The sequence below is a fragment of the Polistes canadensis genome, unplaced genomic scaffold, assembly GCF_001313835.1.
Source record: "Polistes canadensis isolate GaletaPanama2010 unplaced genomic scaffold, ASM131383v1 scaffold_207, whole genome shotgun sequence".
In the NCBI taxonomy this organism is placed as follows: domain Eukaryota; kingdom Metazoa; phylum Arthropoda; class Insecta; order Hymenoptera; family Vespidae; genus Polistes; species Polistes canadensis.
The window spans coordinates 78,972-98,243 of NW_014569754.1; the positions used below are offsets into that span (position 1 = coordinate 78,972).

A 19,272-nucleotide genomic window follows, 5' to 3' on the forward strand; every position below is an offset into this window, starting at 1 on the left:
ATTTATACATATATATTACGTTTTTTTGTATAAGAAAGTTATTTACTTACTAAATCAACTGTGTGAATATCAAACACGCAATGTTGATAATATTGTATAATAATAGACAATCAATAATCCGTCCAAGATTTATATAATAATCAAATATTTTATATATCTGTAATAGAATGAATAATAAATCGAAGATTTAAAAAAGATATTAAATATACACAGAATAAAATATATTAATAACAATACACCGAGTTTTTTAAAATAATTCTCTTTACACGCATAATGTCGTGTATCTCGATAATTAACATTTATACTTGAAGAAAATAAAACAATTTAAATAATATACACATTAAATTAAAATGGCACCACCCACAAGCATACATTAACTGTTAAAGCTGCGTGTACTTATTTATCGATGTCACATATTAAACATTTATATTATTATTTGTATGAAAAAATAGAAATACGTCTATGATATAATGTTGCATAAAAAATACATGTCTCACGCGACAATAGATATTAAATATAATATTTATTTTTTGGTGTCGTCACTAGTCAATACGACCACTACAATTACGTTCATTCAATTAGAGCTTCTCAAAGTGTGTCTCGTGACCTCGTACGGCGTCACTTAACTAAATTTAAGAGTCACAAAAATTTGTACAAAACTACAAAATTTTTAGACATGCAACAACCAAAAATTAATTTAAAACCAGCTTGACTATAGTAGTATGTCTGTAAGTTTATGATAGTTTAAGAGAAGATTGTATAAAGTCTAAAATCAGTGTCTTGTAAATATTTGTTCGTGTAAAGGAAATTGCCAAAAGAAAAAGTTTGAGAAGCCCTGCATTAGATTACTATCAAACAGATATGTGACAATAATAGATATCAAACTTCAGTGATTATAATTAAATTTCCTTGATCACCGATTATTCGTAATTTAATTTCCAAAATTTAGCATATTTAAAATTAAATAACATCGAATCACAGTTATTCTCTCTAAATCTTGATTTTTAAAATATTTCAATCAGACTTCTTCATTGTTATCAAGAAATACCCCTTAACTTAATCTAATTCTTCTTATTTAAAAATATTTTTAGTGGACGGTTAATATTATCAGTATGCAAACTATAAAATTTTATTATATAAACAATCTTTTCTACGAATATCGAAGAACATCTATTTCTAAGTAAAAAAGAAAAAGAATTAAACGGAATAAAAACAGGTTGATTAAAAGAATGCACTTTTACTCGAATGATTGCCATTTCGTTATCTGCTGTCCTGGTTTCGCCAGTGCTTGTTTCCATTGTTCGGCGTAAGGCCCACCAACGTCGGGTCCAATCGCAAAATGACCAACTGTCGTTTTTTTACCTAAAACCATTTATTTGTATATTAAAAAAGTCGATTAAGAAAATGTACATTGACACAGATATCAATTTGCATGATACTTGAATAAAAATGTCTTTTGATAATAATAAATAATATTATTAAGGTCAAGCTCATAAAAGTATTAGATATACGTTCGTTCGTAAAGGAAGATTCGTTTAACTAGACGTTATTGCTTAACTCTTAGCTAACTTGATTAATCAATTCGTGCAACAAGTAGAAGAGACAACGTTTCAAGAGATACCGAAGAGCAGAAGTTATATTATTGCAATCAGGATCGTACCCATTTTATTTTTCGAGACGTATTTAATTACGAAGCTGACGTCCTTGAGTGCACCATCATAAGGATTTTCTACTGAGACCCTAGCCATATCGGGTGAAAATTTCATCGAAACGCAAGGACCGAAACGATCGCTTTTCCAAAAATGCGTTATCCTGCCACTCTCGATGACCGACATTTTCAGGTACATTTGTCCTTTCAACATTTCGTGTTCGTGCATCGTTTGTAATGAACATCTCATACGATGGAGACATAATACCAAAATTCCACCCGTTTCTTCCTTTTTGTCCGTTTTTTCCAAGCAAAGGGACAACTCGAGTTTTCCTTTTTTATTTTCTCTCTGAAATAATAATTAAACTTTATTAAGTGAACAAAAATATATAAAAATTTAGAATTACGTGAATGATTGAAAGGAAATAGTTAAAAAAAAGAATCTAACTTTATCTTCGGCACCAGCAATACCACTGCTGATCGGTTTGAGTGGTCTCCACAATTCACCGGTTGATACGTCACTGGCGTGTTTCGGTTTTGGTGGTTTTATCGTAAAGTTTTTTGAATCGAGAGATATCGTAGTAGCACCGACTGTTCGTCTCTTGTCAAAGATTTTCCTTTCGCTTATTTGACTTCCGGAATTTTTCTCTTGTCCTTTATTAAAAAACTGACCAAATATTTTATTCTTGCAACCATCTTGATGATCATTCGATGATCCTTCCTGTCCCTTTTTACCAGTCTTCTTTGCACATTCTTTCGTAGGAGACGAATTTTTCTCCTTATCCGCTTCCTTCTTTTCCGTAGCTATCAAAGGTTTATCTTCGAGAATGGCGTAGAGCGTGACCACGATGAATTTCGAACCATTTATTTCTTCCTCGACGACTTTCGACTGACCAAACTTGATTTTCGTTTCTTTTCGCAAATGAAAAGTGAATTCCTCGTTCCAGCGTGGCCAAGATTCGTTCCTCGTCGTTGTCTCGAATTTTTCTTTACTCGGTATCAGCTTCACCTGAAATTTACATCATTTCATCATTTTTAACAAAAGTAAAAATAAAATATTCTTTTCGAATTTTCAATTGGTGTCCTTGAATAGAATACAATAGCTTAGATAAGTGAAATTATAACAAGAAATCTACATATTTAGTTATGTCGAAGAAATACGGAAGATCGAAATTACAATCTTCTTTTTATCGAACAAAACACACGATCCATGTCCTTGCTCTTGTATCGTTACGTAATATAATGGGTAACATAAATTCTTTCATGATTCACCTTAACGACGTAACTGTTGACTCTGGTGAAACCAAAATTTTGCGGTAGATGTCTAGCACCAATGACGGTTACGCAGAGAGTTTTTTCGTTCGGCGAGTGGACAATTCTGATGCCTACTTCCGGTTCTAAATTAACGGTACGATCCAAAGGCGTCGAGACATTTTTTAAACCATTGTCGATGAAATTTTTGAGTTTTGTCAAGGCCATATTGTTTCTCTTCTAAGGTATTCGTTCTAACGAATTATTTTTTAAATCGTTGATTAACTCTTATCGATTCTCGACGATTGCTCGTTCAGATAACAGAAATCGACTACCAAAAGTAGACGTCCGGTATTGTTCTCTGAAAAATATCGTTCTTACTGTTAGATGATCATTACGAATACGGTGGTACGTAGAACGAATAAAAATATTGATGTGTTTTTGCTTGATGTAAAGAATATCAATATCTTGACATATGTGTGACATTATAGTTCGTGGTCTTTTTATACTTGTTATAAATTTTTACGATCACGTTGGTAACTGGTTGTGAATTTTGTTTCACGCAAGATTAAACAATAATTCTTCGGAACGTTTTAATCTAACTACTATCAGTTTGGGTGATCTTGGTGTTTATCAGAGTATTCAATATACGTAAGCATAAATGTTTAATTAATGAACAAAAAAAAGGAATCGTGTTTCTATGTCCGATTAAAGAAATCGATATCGATTGATACACGTGTATACGTTAAATTATTAAACTCATTCGTTTTACGGATCGATAAACACATATCTGCTGTCAAATAAAAATAGATCCCGAGAATTGTTATTTGTTATATCTTAAAACGCATTACATATGACAGTCTATGATAAATTCATGTAACACTAATTACTGTGAGAATGAGTTTTAGCCTACGAATATATTGACACTAAAGCAATAGCAACAATAACAATAAAGACGACAGCAACGATTTAAGATACGTCATTGAGAGATTCTTAATGATCTGTCTAACTTTCTCTCAAGACAAGAAAAATAAAAATGTTTTACCCTAGCAACCGTACACCTGTTTCGATTTGTATCTCACGCTTCAGGTATATACCTAATACAGGTATCGATCGGGAAAGGTTCTACGAGTTTAGACAAAAAATGACTAACACGCATTTTCTCGTTGAGGCAGGATTACCAAAGATTATTACAATATTAATTGTAGATACCAATATCTTATCCACGATCTTCGTTGATTCCGAGCGTTGTTGTACACGTACCATTTATTACTCAATGGGTTGTTCGAAATGCTGCGTATTTATTTCGTTCCTGAAGTATATTAGTGAGATAAGGAAAAAACTGTCCGGTATTAGTTCTAAGATCTCGCACATGTAAAGATTATAAGCATGATATTCAAGGTCATTAGAGGACAGTCGCCATGGCAATTTTCTGACCACCTGATGCAGTAGCAGTAACAATGTCAGCAACGTATTTCAATGATCTTATTTCACCGAACACTGTGATCCGATTTACGAACGATCGTTCGCATTTCTAAGCTACGCTCAAGATCGTTAAACATCGTGGCTACTAGTTCGATTGCTTTCCTTCTAACTGACTGGATGACTGACTGACTAGCATACAAGTCCGATAAACACAACACACTTCACACAACACTTTCCAAGAAGAATTTTGTTAACAAATACACCAAAGATAACAAATATGACGAAGCCTTAAACGTACGCGTGGACCGAATTGAAAACAATTATGTGTTTTACTGGCCACGTTCGGGAAAGACGCGCCACCGTGGTATGCGGCCTCAGTTGACGCGTGGGTTCCCTTTATAAGAGGCTTACTGGGTACACAGTGACGGATAAAATTAAGGTTCTTATATCAGGCCCAAAATCGAACCTTGTTTGATTAAGTTTGTACACACAAAAAATTAGACAAAATTTTATTTACACATATTTTTATAATTAATTGCTAAGAACAGTCTTGTTGTATAATGCATTTTTTATTAATTTTATATTTAATTGTTATATAATAATGTATACTCTATAATACATCTCAAGTACACTATTCTTTTTATCTTATCTCTATAATTTTTTAATAAATCATTAATAAACTTGTTATTCTCTATATAAACAGTTATAAACATGGTGCTCATAATTCGAAATACATACCTAATACATACGTCGGTTACGATCAAAAGTGGTGGGAGAAAACCGCCTATACCGCACGTTGTACGATCATTATAAAGTTCGTTTGTGTGTGATGCCGCCTGTTGCGTCCATACAAGTTGGAGTATATCGTGTAAACGCGAAACTCACACTACCACGTATATCCGAGGAACTACGCTACGTGAATGAGAGTGTGTCATCGTTCTCAGGACTGTATCATTTAGAAATTGAACCTGCGTCGTTAGAAATAACGTAGAGAGAGTAAAACAATAATAAATAAATTAAATATTTTGATCGCATTTCTACGCATATCTTCATAATGATCAAGCAAAGATCCAGATGCGGAGAAGATCGAAAGATTCACGCGGTAAGAATTTTATCATAATGTTTAATGATTTTGTTCGAGCAACAGAAAGGAATGCAGTACGGTGAGTCGTGTTGCATGGTTAATGAATAGCAACAGCTTCATTTAAATATCAAATGAACATATGTTATGTTTTTTTTTTTAATTTTTTCTCTTCTTATTTGAAGGTGCTACTGGATGAAGATCTATCGCGACACATAAACACACATACAATGTAATTGAAATTTACAAACATTTTTATCTAACTTGAAAATGTTTAAAATCAAACACGTCAATTAGAGTTTTATGCTTATCAAACTATATCAATTTAACGTGAGATACAAAAAGATGCTACTGACAGGATTGATCGACCTTCGAGTTTGAAATATATATACTTGTCTTTCTCATATCGTGCTTTATAACTGTCAAGGAAATATATCTATGAGGATAAATGTAAAAAAATTTCGTTTATCGAAATATTTTCTTCGCGACTTAAATGTGATGAGTATCGTCGTTTTATGATGTCACACTTATTATAAATAATTGCAGTGTGCTCGTGCTTCATCAGCCATTAGATAATACGTACCCACAATTTCCTTTATGATGAAAAATTCTCACAGCCTTCATGGTCTATGTCTTTTAAATTATGGCAGCTTGCTTATTAGAAATAAAAAAGATTACATCTAATGTTATTATATACACATATACACATACACGTAAATTGTTTTATCATAAAAATGCGAGGTTCTTTAATATAATTTTCCAACTTACCTCTAAAAACTTTTTTACCTTCCAAGAAAATGTTAACTCGGTTTACTCGGTTTACTCGTGTGTTCTATAATTTCAGTTTAGTACGAACCACAAAGAAGCTGTGCTAGCAACGTTTGCTACGTTACTTAGATGCGAGGGTTATCGTCTCTACTATGTTTACGCATTGGCTTACTTAGTTGCACGTACGCTATACGTTTGTATAACCCGAGAATGTATGTACATACGTGTTCACGTTGAATGCAAATTCTTGTCGATATTGGTGCCGGCTTATCTTGGTTTATGTTCTGGATTTTCTCTTTGTGTCTAGAGTTCGAATTACCTTACCAAGTGCAATTTTTTCGGTTAACGTACGCTGATCCAACGGGCTTTTATATGAATTATTGTTCCCTATAAATGATATCATCCCCTGCGTATTTGTATTGTTTCTCTTTTTGTATTTTTTAATCTCTTATTTATGTAAAAACTGACAAAAATAATTACAAAATATCATTGACGTTGAAAAAATTTCGATTCGATTTTAATCATTCGTTTGTACAACTAACGTAAATAAAAAAGTAAAATTCAAATAATCGTCGGGATAAAATGAAATCTAAAAATTCGAAATATGCGCCACAGGGGGTGCGAGATATCGAATAAAATTTAATCGATTGAAAGATGGCGCGTCTTACTGTCGATATTTTCACCCACGCCGTATTTCTCTGTCTCTATCTTTCTAATTACAACAACCTCTAGTCACGTTTCCTCCCGCCTTTGGATCAGCTGTTCGGCAACCGCCATGGCGCACGCGATGTCAAAACGTCGGAAACGTTCTCTTATTTCGCGAGTTTTACCCTTCGAAAGGATATTCTCGTGAGTTTCGATTATGTAAATACGCGTATTACAAATGTTCATTCGTCCTACGTATTCGTGTATTATGCTTTCGCAAAAAGTATTATTCCATTTTTCATATATGTGATTGACGTCGTGAATGTGATTTCATTCGAGGGTTGCTCCGTTTGCAGATTTTTTTCAACCTCGCAGGGGTGAGTCGATCGATTCGAATAATATTTTCTATCTTTTTTTTTCTTTTTTTCTTTTTCTTTTTCTTTTTCTTTTTCTTTTTCTTCTTCTTTTTCTTTTTCTCTGTTTCTTTTTCGTACTTCCTCGAATGTGATTTTACTGATTTTCTTTCTGACAAAAATATCCGAGCCTTTCCATAGCACTTACTTTGATCCTTTGTTTACAAACTAACTTAACTTAACCGAGAAGAAAGGCGCGGAATAATAAGATCCAATAAAGAGAATATTTTTATGTTGACATGCTCGCAGCTATGTTAACACAGACACGACCGTACAAAAGTTACAAGATATATGATACAAGCGTAAGTTTTATGATAGTTCTTAGTCAACAAGATGATTATTATGTACAATTAATGAATTCTTCGACGTTGTCTTTTACCATTCGTTAGAAAATTTATGTAAAAATTCTTCTCCTTTGGATTTTCCTTTGTCAGAATTCGTTTTAAATCTCATTCATCTGTGATATATAATCGTGCGTTGCAACTAGTTAACAAAAAAGAAATTATTCTAACCTACAATAACTTAAATGAGATCTACATGATCCTTGCAAAACTACCCCTAGAAATTTAGAATGAAAATCGCGAGATGGCACCACGTATTCTCAACCCTGACAAAATCCAATGTAAACGTTCTCTTTATTTTTATTTTTCTATAAATAGCATGCATGCAAAAGAAAAATAAAAACATGCTTAGGAAAGGTTGGATACGCTTTTAATATTTATAAATTAAAATTACCTTTTTGAGAGAGGTAGATAGTAAGAGGGAGAGAAAAAGAGACGCAAATTTGCCGCAAGCCGATGTGTGACGTTATAACCGTCTCTTTAAATCTATAGCCTGTCATACGTTTAGCAATGCAGATAGAAACGATCGATCTTTTTTAATCGAAAAATCCCTTTTCGCCTTCCGAACTACCTGACGTCGTGAGAGAGCTCTTCCGACATCGATCAACACGACGCTAAACGCATTTATAAGATGCATGCCTCTTGCAAACGTGTCGCGCTTTAATGGAACGGCAAGCCAACTCATTTGCGTATCTCTATTTTCTCTTTAAGCTTTAGGAGACGATTTTATCGCTGGCTAATTAATTACAAGAATACTCAAAACAAATAATACAATGGAAAATGCACAGACAAAGAATTATTATAAAATATATTACAAAATAGAAGAGAATTAAATTGTACAAGAATTACGGACACTTGAGTAAAATGAAATAGAAAAATAATTACGATCAATTCTATATTTATTTGATCAATATTTTATAAAAGTAAATGGTTAAACTTTTTAGTACTGACCGAAACAATTGTATTTAAACTAAATATATTAACTCAAGTTGATATAATTTAGTTAGAGTTTAAGAAAACAGGTATAAAAATAAAAGTAACTATGATATCGACAAAATTAAAAAAAAAAATCTAAAGTGGTTGATATTTTACTTATAAATTTGTATAATAATTATAGTAGAAGCAAAATTGTATTAGCATTACGTCGTACATAAGTAAATAAATATTTTGTAAAATATACAAATCATTTCATTAAAATATCGATCAAATTATCTTTAAAAATACCAATCTAATAAATATCAGGCAATTACAATTTCGTAAAATTATTTCTGGCAATTGGCCTATCCAAAGTTTATCATAAATTTGCAAGAAAGGGGCGTCTTTACTTATTCGGATATAAAGTAAAGCTTTTTGCGGAAATGCAACGCGACGACAAGTCGGTCTCGGCAAGGTGCCAAAGAAGTGAGTAGCGGATGCAAGTCGACTGAATCTATCACAGGAATGTTTCCTTCGTTTCTCGCTATATTACATTAGATTGTATGCTACTTGTCCTCGAACTTTGCGTTTTATCTTTCAAGTAGGTATTGTAAGAATTTAATGTTAAAATACAAAAAAAAAATAAATATACCTATACATAAAATTTAGATGAACGATCCCCGTCTTTCCCATGGTCTCGATCGATCCATTCAAGTTTAATTTCGTTTCATACTTTTTTAACGAGATCATGGTCGTTCTTCTTTCTCACTTGATCATTAAGAGAGACTCTTCTCGTTTCAACGATTCATTGATCTCTCTTTCTCTTCACAATGCGTGAAAAGAAAAGAAAAGTAAAGAAAAAGGAAAAGGAACGAAGCTTGAATTTCGAACGTTCCTTCAACTCCACCCTTCTTCTTTTATTTCCTCCTCGGCATCGTTTTCTTGATTTAATGAACGCGAAGTCCATTCTACTCTTCGACCCTCCAAAAAGTCTCCGCGAATCTTCTTTTTAACTCTCCGCCTCTTTCTCTCTCTCTCTCTCTTTCTTTCTCACGTTTTATTATAAACTCCTTTGTATAGTGCAATTTAAAAGTTTACCATCTGGTTCACCTTACCAAGGGAAAAAACTTTTTTCTATGTAGTATTAAAGTTCGAACTTGCTGGGAAGAAATCTATGAACAGGAGCGTGAATTTTAACAAAGTGTCTTGAATAATATACATATACACTTACGTGAAAAATGTATTTTATATATACGTAGCTCGAATACGAAGATAGAATCTATCCGATAATCCAAAAAACGTATTTTCGTTATTTGACTCTGTGGTTCGGAGATGTATGCTGTTCCAAGGATCGTTGCACTCTTGATTCATTTCAAGTGTCTTTGAGCATCGCAACCTTTTAAGTGCATCATTAACCATTCCCTTTTGTATCAAGAGATCAACGCCATACAGAATTTGCACGCGCGTCTTTTCGCATCGTAAAGCTGGTCCGATTAACATTTCAAGAGTACCCAGCAAATCGTACGTACATTCCATTCAACGTGTGAAAAGTCATGTTTTCGTAATTTCTTCTTCTTCTTTTTTTCTCTCCCTTCTTTTCATTATTCACTTTTACGCCTTGTCACGTCGATGCCAAACTGCTATTTCTTTTGGTTTTTTTTTCCTGTAATATTTTCAATCCTTTAGTTCACGTATATTTAAATATTATTTTGTTTTCCTTTCCGTAGTTTTATTTTTTAAATTCGATCTATCGAGATTTTGTATTTTTAGGAACATTCAAAAGCATCGTTTAATAACACATTTCGAATTTATATTTATAAATCTGGACGAAATTTTTGAACAATCCGTTATTTATTTAAACATCTTTATCTCTTTTCTACATTTTTCGCGAGAAACTAAAATTGTCCATGAAAGAATCGACCGTAAGGGAAATAAAGTGCGATTAGAAGTAAACGTTGGGTAAGGTGTTCGCACTTTTAACGTATCCACCCACTCACTGTCAATATTACTCCTACATCTAACAAGTTTCTTTCCTCGTTGCCGCACCACTTCGTCCTAGTTTTCGTAAAAGTTCTTCGCTTGAAAGGGAAAGAGGCCGCGTCGTTTTAGAAACGGCAAATGAAAGGTATTGTCTTTGGGTGTGAACGAAGTAGAATGAGAGAGAGAGAGAGAGAGAGAGAGAGAGAGAGAGAGAGAGAGAATGAGACGGAGAGTAAAAATAAATTCTTGAACATTTCTAACTCGTCCTTGGGCGATCCTTCCATTGACGGACACGAACGATTCACGGAAAAAAAAGAATTTATGATTCATGTTCCAACCTTTTCAATTAATCGATGACATGTGTTCCTTTTTTACACAAATGTTTGATTATACGTCGATGCATCCTACGCATCTTAATATTCGATATCAGTGACGCTGATTAATGATAATTAGGATAAAGGAATGACCGATTCGTAATGAACGATTTAACGTTTCTCTATCTCTCTCTTTCTATAGAACTCGGCCATCAATCGTTGAGGCCGTTGCGCAGACAGAAATTTCATTTATCGAGAAAGTTTAAATCAAACCGCCATTACTCACAAGCTGGCAACTGCGAGCTCGCATTCCGATTCACCAAAAGGCAATTGAAATTCGTTTCGTCACTGACTTTTCCGTGGCGCTCCATGCCAATTTTTTTGCCCACCCTCTATCTCTCCTCTCTCTTTATCTATCTATCTATCTATCTATCTATCAATTTGTATATACATCTTCGTCAGTTTTACAATTTACCTGGATGATCGGCCATTCGAATGTTCAGATCTTTACATTTGTTAACGCTATATGAAAAAAAGAAAATAAAAAGATATATCAAAGTTTTCACGATAGTAAAGAGTAATAGATTGTTATTAAAAGATCGAAAGACATCTATTCGGATTTGGAAACAATGAATGTTCGAAGGTGCCATCAATTTTCCGGTGTAGTTTAGATCCCGGTTAAATGTAAGATCGGGTGGGAAGAAGAAAAGCAAGCAAGCAAGCAAGCATCTCGAGGGTGTGTCTTTCGCGAAAGGTTTTCGGCACCAACAGAGTTTCCCCATAATTTCGCGTATTTTACGCGTTAGAAGTCTCGACAATGGCCACCAAGATTAACAGCTTTGTTCTGCCGAATTCATTACCGAATTTAAGGGGAACAATGAACGTGTAAATCTTCGGGAGTCTCGCGTGACCGCACGTGTTCTCTTCTACCCTCGCGTTTATATCTTGTTCGGTGGCTGATGCAGTGTCGGAAAGGGGGTTGCTATGCGTGAATTTATATACACGCATAAACAAACACACACGCACACGCACGCACACATGCGCAGTCAATCAATCGTTTTACTATCCTAGACATCATCGTTGACATCGTAGTCGTCGTCATTGTTGTCTAGGATTCGATCAAAAGCAATTTTCTTCAATTCGAATGATGCCGTTCTACAGGGTTTACGATTTTTTCATCCATTTTGGCAGGAACGGAAACGTCCGCGGTGGTACATCGTCTAGCTTCCGGTACTATCGTTCTGTGATTTATTCAACGAACCGCTTGTCGATATTTATCGTCCCAGCCGTTTCGCAGGTACGAAACACTCGAGCAGATAAATCATATTATCGTGGACAAGTGGTGGCCAGTACGTGGCTATCTGCGCCGATGCCAAAATCATGAGAGCAAGTACTAGAGAGAGAGAAAGTGAGAAAACAAATGCCTAGGCATGAAAATGATATTAAACTGAAATTATATTACTTAACGAATGCCATCGATTTCCATTCGACGTTCCGATTACGTCAATGGTCGTTTTTCCTTCCTTTGTAAATTAACGAATAATAATAGTTACTTCTCTCGCCTGTCAATTTTATATAAATAAAATTCTTCAAACTTTGTTACGACTTTGAAGTCACGTAAAGAATCTTTCCGATAATAAAGAGATGCCACCGCTAGATTGGAATACGATGGTACGTTCTCGAAAGAATATTATTCTTATCGACTACCCTCTTCCTCTTCTATGCATCCCTAGAGTGCTGCTGTTCCATCTTAATAATATTATTCCTCGGCTAGGAAAAGCTCGTTCGATGAGAGCCTCGCGTCATTTTCAGTAATAATAATAATAATAATAATCATAATAATAACCATAATAATAATAATAATAATAATAATAATAATAATAAGATGATCTTAGAATCGGAACGTAAAGCTTATATTTACGAGGACATCTTAGGTTCCGTGGCATCTGCCTGTTCGAGCTTTCGCATCGAGCTTTTCGAGGGGGTGGTTACTAGGAAAACGGAGCTTAACCAGCCTCTGAGTTTCACCGAACAGCTAGCTACGTTTTCGACGAGGCAGCTTCTCAAACGAACTCCGTATTGCCATGCTACCTCGTTTCGGTATCCTTGCCAGAGCAAGCTAGTTCTACTTCTGCCGGCTTAAATTCTGCATTTAACGCTTAAGCGCCATCGGATACGGCAACCGCGCTCGCTCCAGGCATCGACTATAAATTTCATTTCCCATCCTCTTCCACGTTTCCCCCTACCACACATACCGGAGCTATCCCATTCCTCCCCCTCATCTTTCCACCCTCATATTCCCACCCTCCTAGTTCCACCAGTACTATCCATGCATATTCATATCGAACGATTATTTGTATCGATTTATCGTCCAACCGATGCCACGATGCTTATCGCGACGAGTTTCGCCCTTTTTCAAGTACAAACTCGATCCCTTCTTCTATCATCTTTTTTTCCCTCTTTCTCTCTCTCCTTCATTATCCATTTTCATATTCGAATTTTATGAAAAATTGTCTACTTCCTTTTACTTCGACGTTACAGTGACCTTTTTACGAGGGTAATGAAATTTTTTTCGATACCTGTAGTTCGAAGAAAGAATTTCCATCGAGTGTTTTTAAAGATAAGTAACAAATTAAGAACTAAGTTTACTAATTGGTAGATATGAGTAAGGGTCGAAAGAATTGGTTAAATAATTTGAACTTGCGCTTGAAATTTCTCTTGAATAATAAAAGAATGAAGAGTAAAAGAAAATAGAAAACTATTTAGATGGTTTTCACGAACACGAAAGAAAGAAGAAAGAGATGGAAGAGGGTCGAATAGTGTACCAACTCGTTCAACGAAGAACAAAACGAGATATCGATCTTTCTCTGGCGTGGCCGATTTAAAGTGAAAAAACAAAAGTGCAGTATGGGACTTTTATTTCTCTCGTTACGAAACAGCAACTTACTTTACTTTTTCCTCGTAAGTATAACCAAACCAATGATAACTTTCCTATTTGAAAGAAACTTTTCCGAAAACTGGGTATTTCGCGATGGAGGCCACTTTAATTATGCGTAAGTAATTATTATCGAAAAACACGTGGCTCTTTGTCGTTATCGAAAAGTTCAATAATGCAGGGGACCTAATTAAACGCAAAATTCATGCACAGTTCGAATAAAAGTTTTCAGTTTTTCTTGTTTCTTTCGCTTTTTTTTTTAGCCGAGCTCGGCTCTTTTTTAATAAATATTCGTGCCTCGTGACTGTATAAGGAACTCGAGCATAAACATGAAAGAGAGAGAAAAAGAGAGAAAAAATTTTAAAACTCACAACAGCGAGTACTTGTTCGGAAATGCGAGGAGCTACGTTGCTTGCAAGGTAGTAACTAAAGTTTTTCGTTTCTAAATATTGTGGGAAAATAGTTACGGACACTTTTGTTTAAAAGAATACCCCGAGACTCGGCGTATTTTTGCATACTTTGTAACGTTATCACGTGAAAAAAGGTATGTAAAAGTATACGTATTACGTCTAAACTGACGAAATAGATTTAAGTAGTATGTACTAAGCTTGTTTTGGCCACCCTGCGTTCACCGAGTGTAGCCGAGGCCAGGCAGGTTCGTATTCCCAAGATTCAATGGCGATAAGTAATGGCAAACGAGTGAAAGGATGAGGATGAAGAAAGGAAAAATGATACGAAGTGGTGCAAATTATAAGTTCCCGTAGCTCTGGTTCACTAAGATATTTAATTATAAATGTTACTTACAAATCGTTGATAATACAAGACCCTTCATTGTGCTTGGCTTGGTCGCTGGTTTGTCTCTTCTTTAATTAGCACAAGTTTAACTAACACAAGTTTATGTAATACTCGAAATCGAGAATCAGAAAAGGAAAACTGACTACTAAGATCAGGCTACAAGTTAATAATTCGAAATCAAAAATCAGAATCAAAACTATTATCAAGTGAAGTTAATGACTGTAAGATAAAAGGGATAATAAGAGCACGAAGGCAAAGCCCTCACAGTTTTTATGGGGACCGGAGGTCCCGTCGTGGAGGGGTTGGTCCTCTCCCCAGCCTTAGGCGCAAGCCAAGTCAAGCCTTCCTGATGCATCATCGTTTCTAGAATATTCTTAAGAAGGCTTACATGTTATCTTTAATATTTCATTATTGGTTAATATAATTTGTTAATCTTACAATCTAAATCTTATTCAATAATTTTCTTATATAGGTTTCATCTTTCATTTTTAGCCGCAATTCTTTTATTCGCATTATTTCAATCTTATTTAATTAGTTTCGATAATACTTTATAATAATCCTTATTTAATTATTCCTTGACATCATTTTATAATTTTCCTTTCCATTTGTCTTTTATCACGCGAGTACATATTGAGGATTCATAATTCAATAATTGTTTTTGCATTCCTGAGTTTTGAGAATTCTTACTTAAACTATTCGAGAACATTTCATACCATTCCTTTTAGATCGTTCGAGAAGATTCTATACGTTTCTTTCAGGTCAGAATTGTTTGGAGTTTTATTCTATTGGTCAAGTGATCAAGTGACGGTTAAATTTATTTTACATTTGCATCCTGAGAAAGACATGAGATATTGACTCTGGTTTATATTAGGTTTCGGATAACTCAGCGTTGGCGATGATTCACTGTGGTTGTTTTAATTAGTCGATATGAGTTTCGAAGAAAATAATCTTAGAGTAATTATTACGCACTGTTTATGAAAATAGATTTAATAAGCTAATCTTTTATTTATACTTTTGTCACGATTGCTTCGATTTGTTTCGGTATTTACTACTAACAATGGTTTCGATTGTCTTCTACGTAAATCACTGGAATAATGTCTCTATTGTTTAATTTTATTCTATTATAAGGAAGATATGCGTGGCGGGACGTCACATACGTATGATCCACGTATACTCAGACGATGTTAACTATAATAACAATAAAATACAAAGGACGATGAAAGAAACGAAGTTTTCTTTTTTGGTCAAATTTTCAGTTTTGATTTCATCTAGTAATTATATTCCCAAAACATTTTACATTTGAAATCGTAATTTAAACTTTATAAGGTAGATCTTATAAGTTATACTGAAAGTTACTACTTACAAGCCAATTAAAAAGTTCCCCTGGTGTATCAGATTATTATATACTCTTTTCTATATTTATCTTTCTCGTTTTTCTTCCTCGTTATGCACTTTTTTCAAATATAAATGAAAGTTGCTTGATCTAAAGACAACAGGTTTATTGCAATCAAGAATATGTAAATAGTACTGAACGAATCAAGATCTCATTAGCTCGATCATTGTCAAATCAAAAAAGAAAAAAAAAAGAAAAAATAAATCCTCGATCAACCCTTCTCATGAATGATACTAATAAAATTGAATCACGAGAAACGATAAATAAATTCTCGATTAATCTTTCAGTTTGGATCTCACGTCGAGAAATCGTTGCGATAGAAATAAATTTTAAGATCGTCCCGTTCCCGTCCGTGCATCAGTGAAATTTACATAGGTAAAAAAAAAAATATTATTCGAACTACGCTCGCGTAGCTGGCGCGCAAACGTTTTCATTTCAGGTCGTTTTCGCGAGTTGAATATCGATTTGAGCGCAGGAGCTGTTACACACTCGTTGCTTCTAAAGTCCGTTCAATTTCGAGCCTTGCGTTTGTACGCATCTACATGTATGCATGCATACATGCAAACATGTGTATATAATACATAGGAACATACGTACGTGGTCGCATCTATCTCTCAATAATATCAAAGTTATAACCCCTTAGAAAATATTTCTGACGAAATTCAAAAGCTTCTGCGCGTTGGCAGGGGTGAGTGAGTGGGTGGTTGGTGGTAGGAATTTGTAGGTGGATCAAGGGGGTGGTCGTCCGTCGTAGAACGATATCGATTCCACTCCGTCGAGCGTGAGCAATTTAAACTTGGGAAACAGAAGAGTTATGAACCGGTTTCCTATCGCTTTTGTGTACTGTGAAAGCGTGAAAGAATTGGCCGTCTTCTGTGCTATGTTAAACATTTTCGTATATTATCGCGACAAAAAATATATGAAACTGGCTAAGAAAAACAAACATCTTTTCGCGACGAGGATCTTTCTTCGTGATATAACCGCAGCTTTTTATTTTCTAGAAAAGGTAACGTGGGGAGGTAACGTGCTTTTATCGAAGAATGAAATTCGTTTTTTAAATTGAAACTTTTTAGGCGATGGTAATGATAAAATTTCATGAAATGACGTGAAAAGAGAAGGATCGTAGAGGATAAAAGAGAGAGAATGAGATAGAAATCACAGTTGATCGACAGTTAAATGACATTATGAAGGTTCTAGTGTTAGTGTGATTCATGTGTAGGCATCTATGAGATACCTACATCAATCGATAGTTATTGCGAGATGCGTTTAGTTATGAAAAGATGAGTAGAGTTGTGACTTATCTACCTTAAATGATCGTTAATTAATCAAAGAAAATGTATACTGTAGTCTGAAAACAACTGATTGTGATACTACAAAAATTTAAATAATAGTAAAAATCAAGGATGACCGATTATTAGATATGAAAAAAACGAATATACTCTTTGTTTTGTACTGACGAATGTTTTCTGTATATTATTTTCGTATATGCTAATTCACTTGTTATAAATAATGCTTTCAAGTGTTAAACTCATTAAATATCTACAATTAAGGTATATTAACACTAAACCTACCGACATTGCATGTATGTCTATTCCTACCATGAGCGGTCAAATGACCGCTTTAAAAAAACATATGTATCTTAATATTTTAAAAGAGATTTTTGCCAATAGGATATTATAAAAAATATTTTTCTGATGCTACAAAGACATCCGCTTCCCGTTTTTCTATTTAGAATTTTTTATTTCTGCAGTATTGCACATTGTTCACATATGTTTCTTTTACATTTTATACAAATTTTGTTAGTCTTATTGACTTAACAATACCTTATATGACAAAATTTCTGTCCAGAAGAGTCTGTAGCTGTATTTATTATTAATTTTGTTGAACATTCTTTGTTTTGCTGTCTCTTCTTCTGATAGTCAGTCCCTAGCTCTTCTGCTAATGGGAATAAAAATTCTTGCCTTGATATTTCTTCACCCGTCGTTACTWTATATAAAATCCAAGCATTTATTTTAGCTAAATCTAAGATATTGAAAAATATCTGTAAAGACCATCTATGACATTTAGATTTCACACCATATTTTCTGGCCATTTGATCAGTTACATCTACACCGAATTTTGTTAAACTTTCAAAACTAACTATAAATCTCTTTATTTTTTGTTCTCTTCGTATGTTCAAAATATTCTCTTCGTCTGAATCGCTGTCAAATAAGTCACAATTATTTTTTACTATATCATTATCAATATCGGAAACTTCTTGGTCATCTTYCGAACGAACATCATCGATATTATTTATTTTGTCTACTAAATTGATATTCCTTGAATGTCTTGATATTTATGGGGATAAATATACAAATGATAAAGTAAAAACTAAAATATAAAATTATAAATCAAACAGGGCAAAAACATTGAGACCAGAAAAAAAATAAAATACTTGTAAATCATACCACACCAAATATTGTTAGCTATGTTGACTTTGTCGAAACTATTACTTATACCACGTAATAATTTTTATTATAAACTGTAAAATTTTTATGCCTACTGTTCAATCGCAAGACCGTACTGTCGTACAATGACCGCTATGCATTTACGTTCCGTAGTTTATTGGAACACCTAAAGTATTTATCGCAACAGAAAAAATTCTGATCGTATTCACAAAAAGAAAGATACAAGAGAAAAGGTTTTTCAAAAAATAAAGAATATTATTTTAGGAGCACAGTGTTTCATTCCGTCAAAAAAAATAGGAAGATTATCGATTGCTACTTAGCTATCGCGTTCGGTATCATATTCGCGATTCCTAGAATTTGGAGAATCGTATTTTTGTCAGGTACTCTTACTCCAATTTGTTCTAATCGCTCGATTGTCCACATTGTAGATCCACAATTACATTGGTGACTCATAAAACAATTTCAGGATAGCGCTTTTCGAAAAATATAGTCTTAAATAACATGAATTTTTCAAACGGTCAAATAACCGCTCGTGGTAGACAAGACATGCTATGGATTTTTTTCAAAAAGTAAAAAATAAAAAAAAGTTGTAAATATTCAAAAATGGGTTGTATGTATATTTTAGGAAAAGTCAAGAAGCTACATGGTGATACAATAACGTTGTATACGAAAAATTCTAAAGGAAAGTTCAAAAACGGTCATTTGACCGCGTGTGGTAGGTTTAGTGTTAATGTATTTATTTCTAAATTTTCTTCGTCCTAAACACATTATATCAATAGCTTTTAAGCAAAAATCTAGTAAGCGTAACGATATACGATTTTAAGGGACACTTATTGTATAAAAATTATTGTATAAAAATTAATTATTTTCCACGCGATATAGTCCAGGCAAATTAGGGTTTCACCTCGGAATGAGAAGATA

General features: G+C 33.9%; 1 protein-coding gene and 1 long non-coding RNA gene across 4 annotated transcripts in view; one reads left to right on the top strand and one right to left on the bottom strand.

Annotated features, from left to right (window-relative positions):
* Positions 1-204: 204 nt before the first annotated feature.
* LOC106789914 lies at positions 205-4,708 on the bottom strand. 2 transcript variants are annotated; one of them, XM_014754463.1, is made up of 5 exons: positions 4,112-4,708; positions 2,921-3,260; positions 2,097-2,657; positions 1,661-1,997; positions 205-1,362 (listed from the first exon to the last, which is right to left on the bottom strand). In XM_014754463.1, exons 2-5 carry the CDS (start codon positions 3,125-3,127, stop codon positions 1,238-1,240), a joined length of 1,230 nt encoding a protein of 409 aa, XP_014609949.1. In that variant the 5' UTR covers positions 3,128-3,260; positions 4,112-4,708; the 3' UTR covers positions 205-1,237. The 2 variants fall into 2 exon arrangements, with proteins under 2 accessions (XP_014609949.1, XP_014609950.1); XM_014754464.1 differs by having other exon boundaries at positions 1,122-1,362; positions 4,163-4,708.
* Positions 4,709-6,863: 2,155 nt separating this feature from the next.
* Positions 6,864-19,272, top strand: part of LOC106789912 — a 165,732-nt gene continuing 153,323 nt past the window's right edge. The window contains exon 1 of one of the 2 annotated variants that reach the window (XR_001382038.1): positions 6,864-7,195. This is a non-coding gene — a long non-coding RNA (uncharacterized LOC106789912). The remainder of the gene's footprint in view (positions 7,196-19,272) is intronic. The other variant, XR_001382037.1, reaches the window with a different exon arrangement.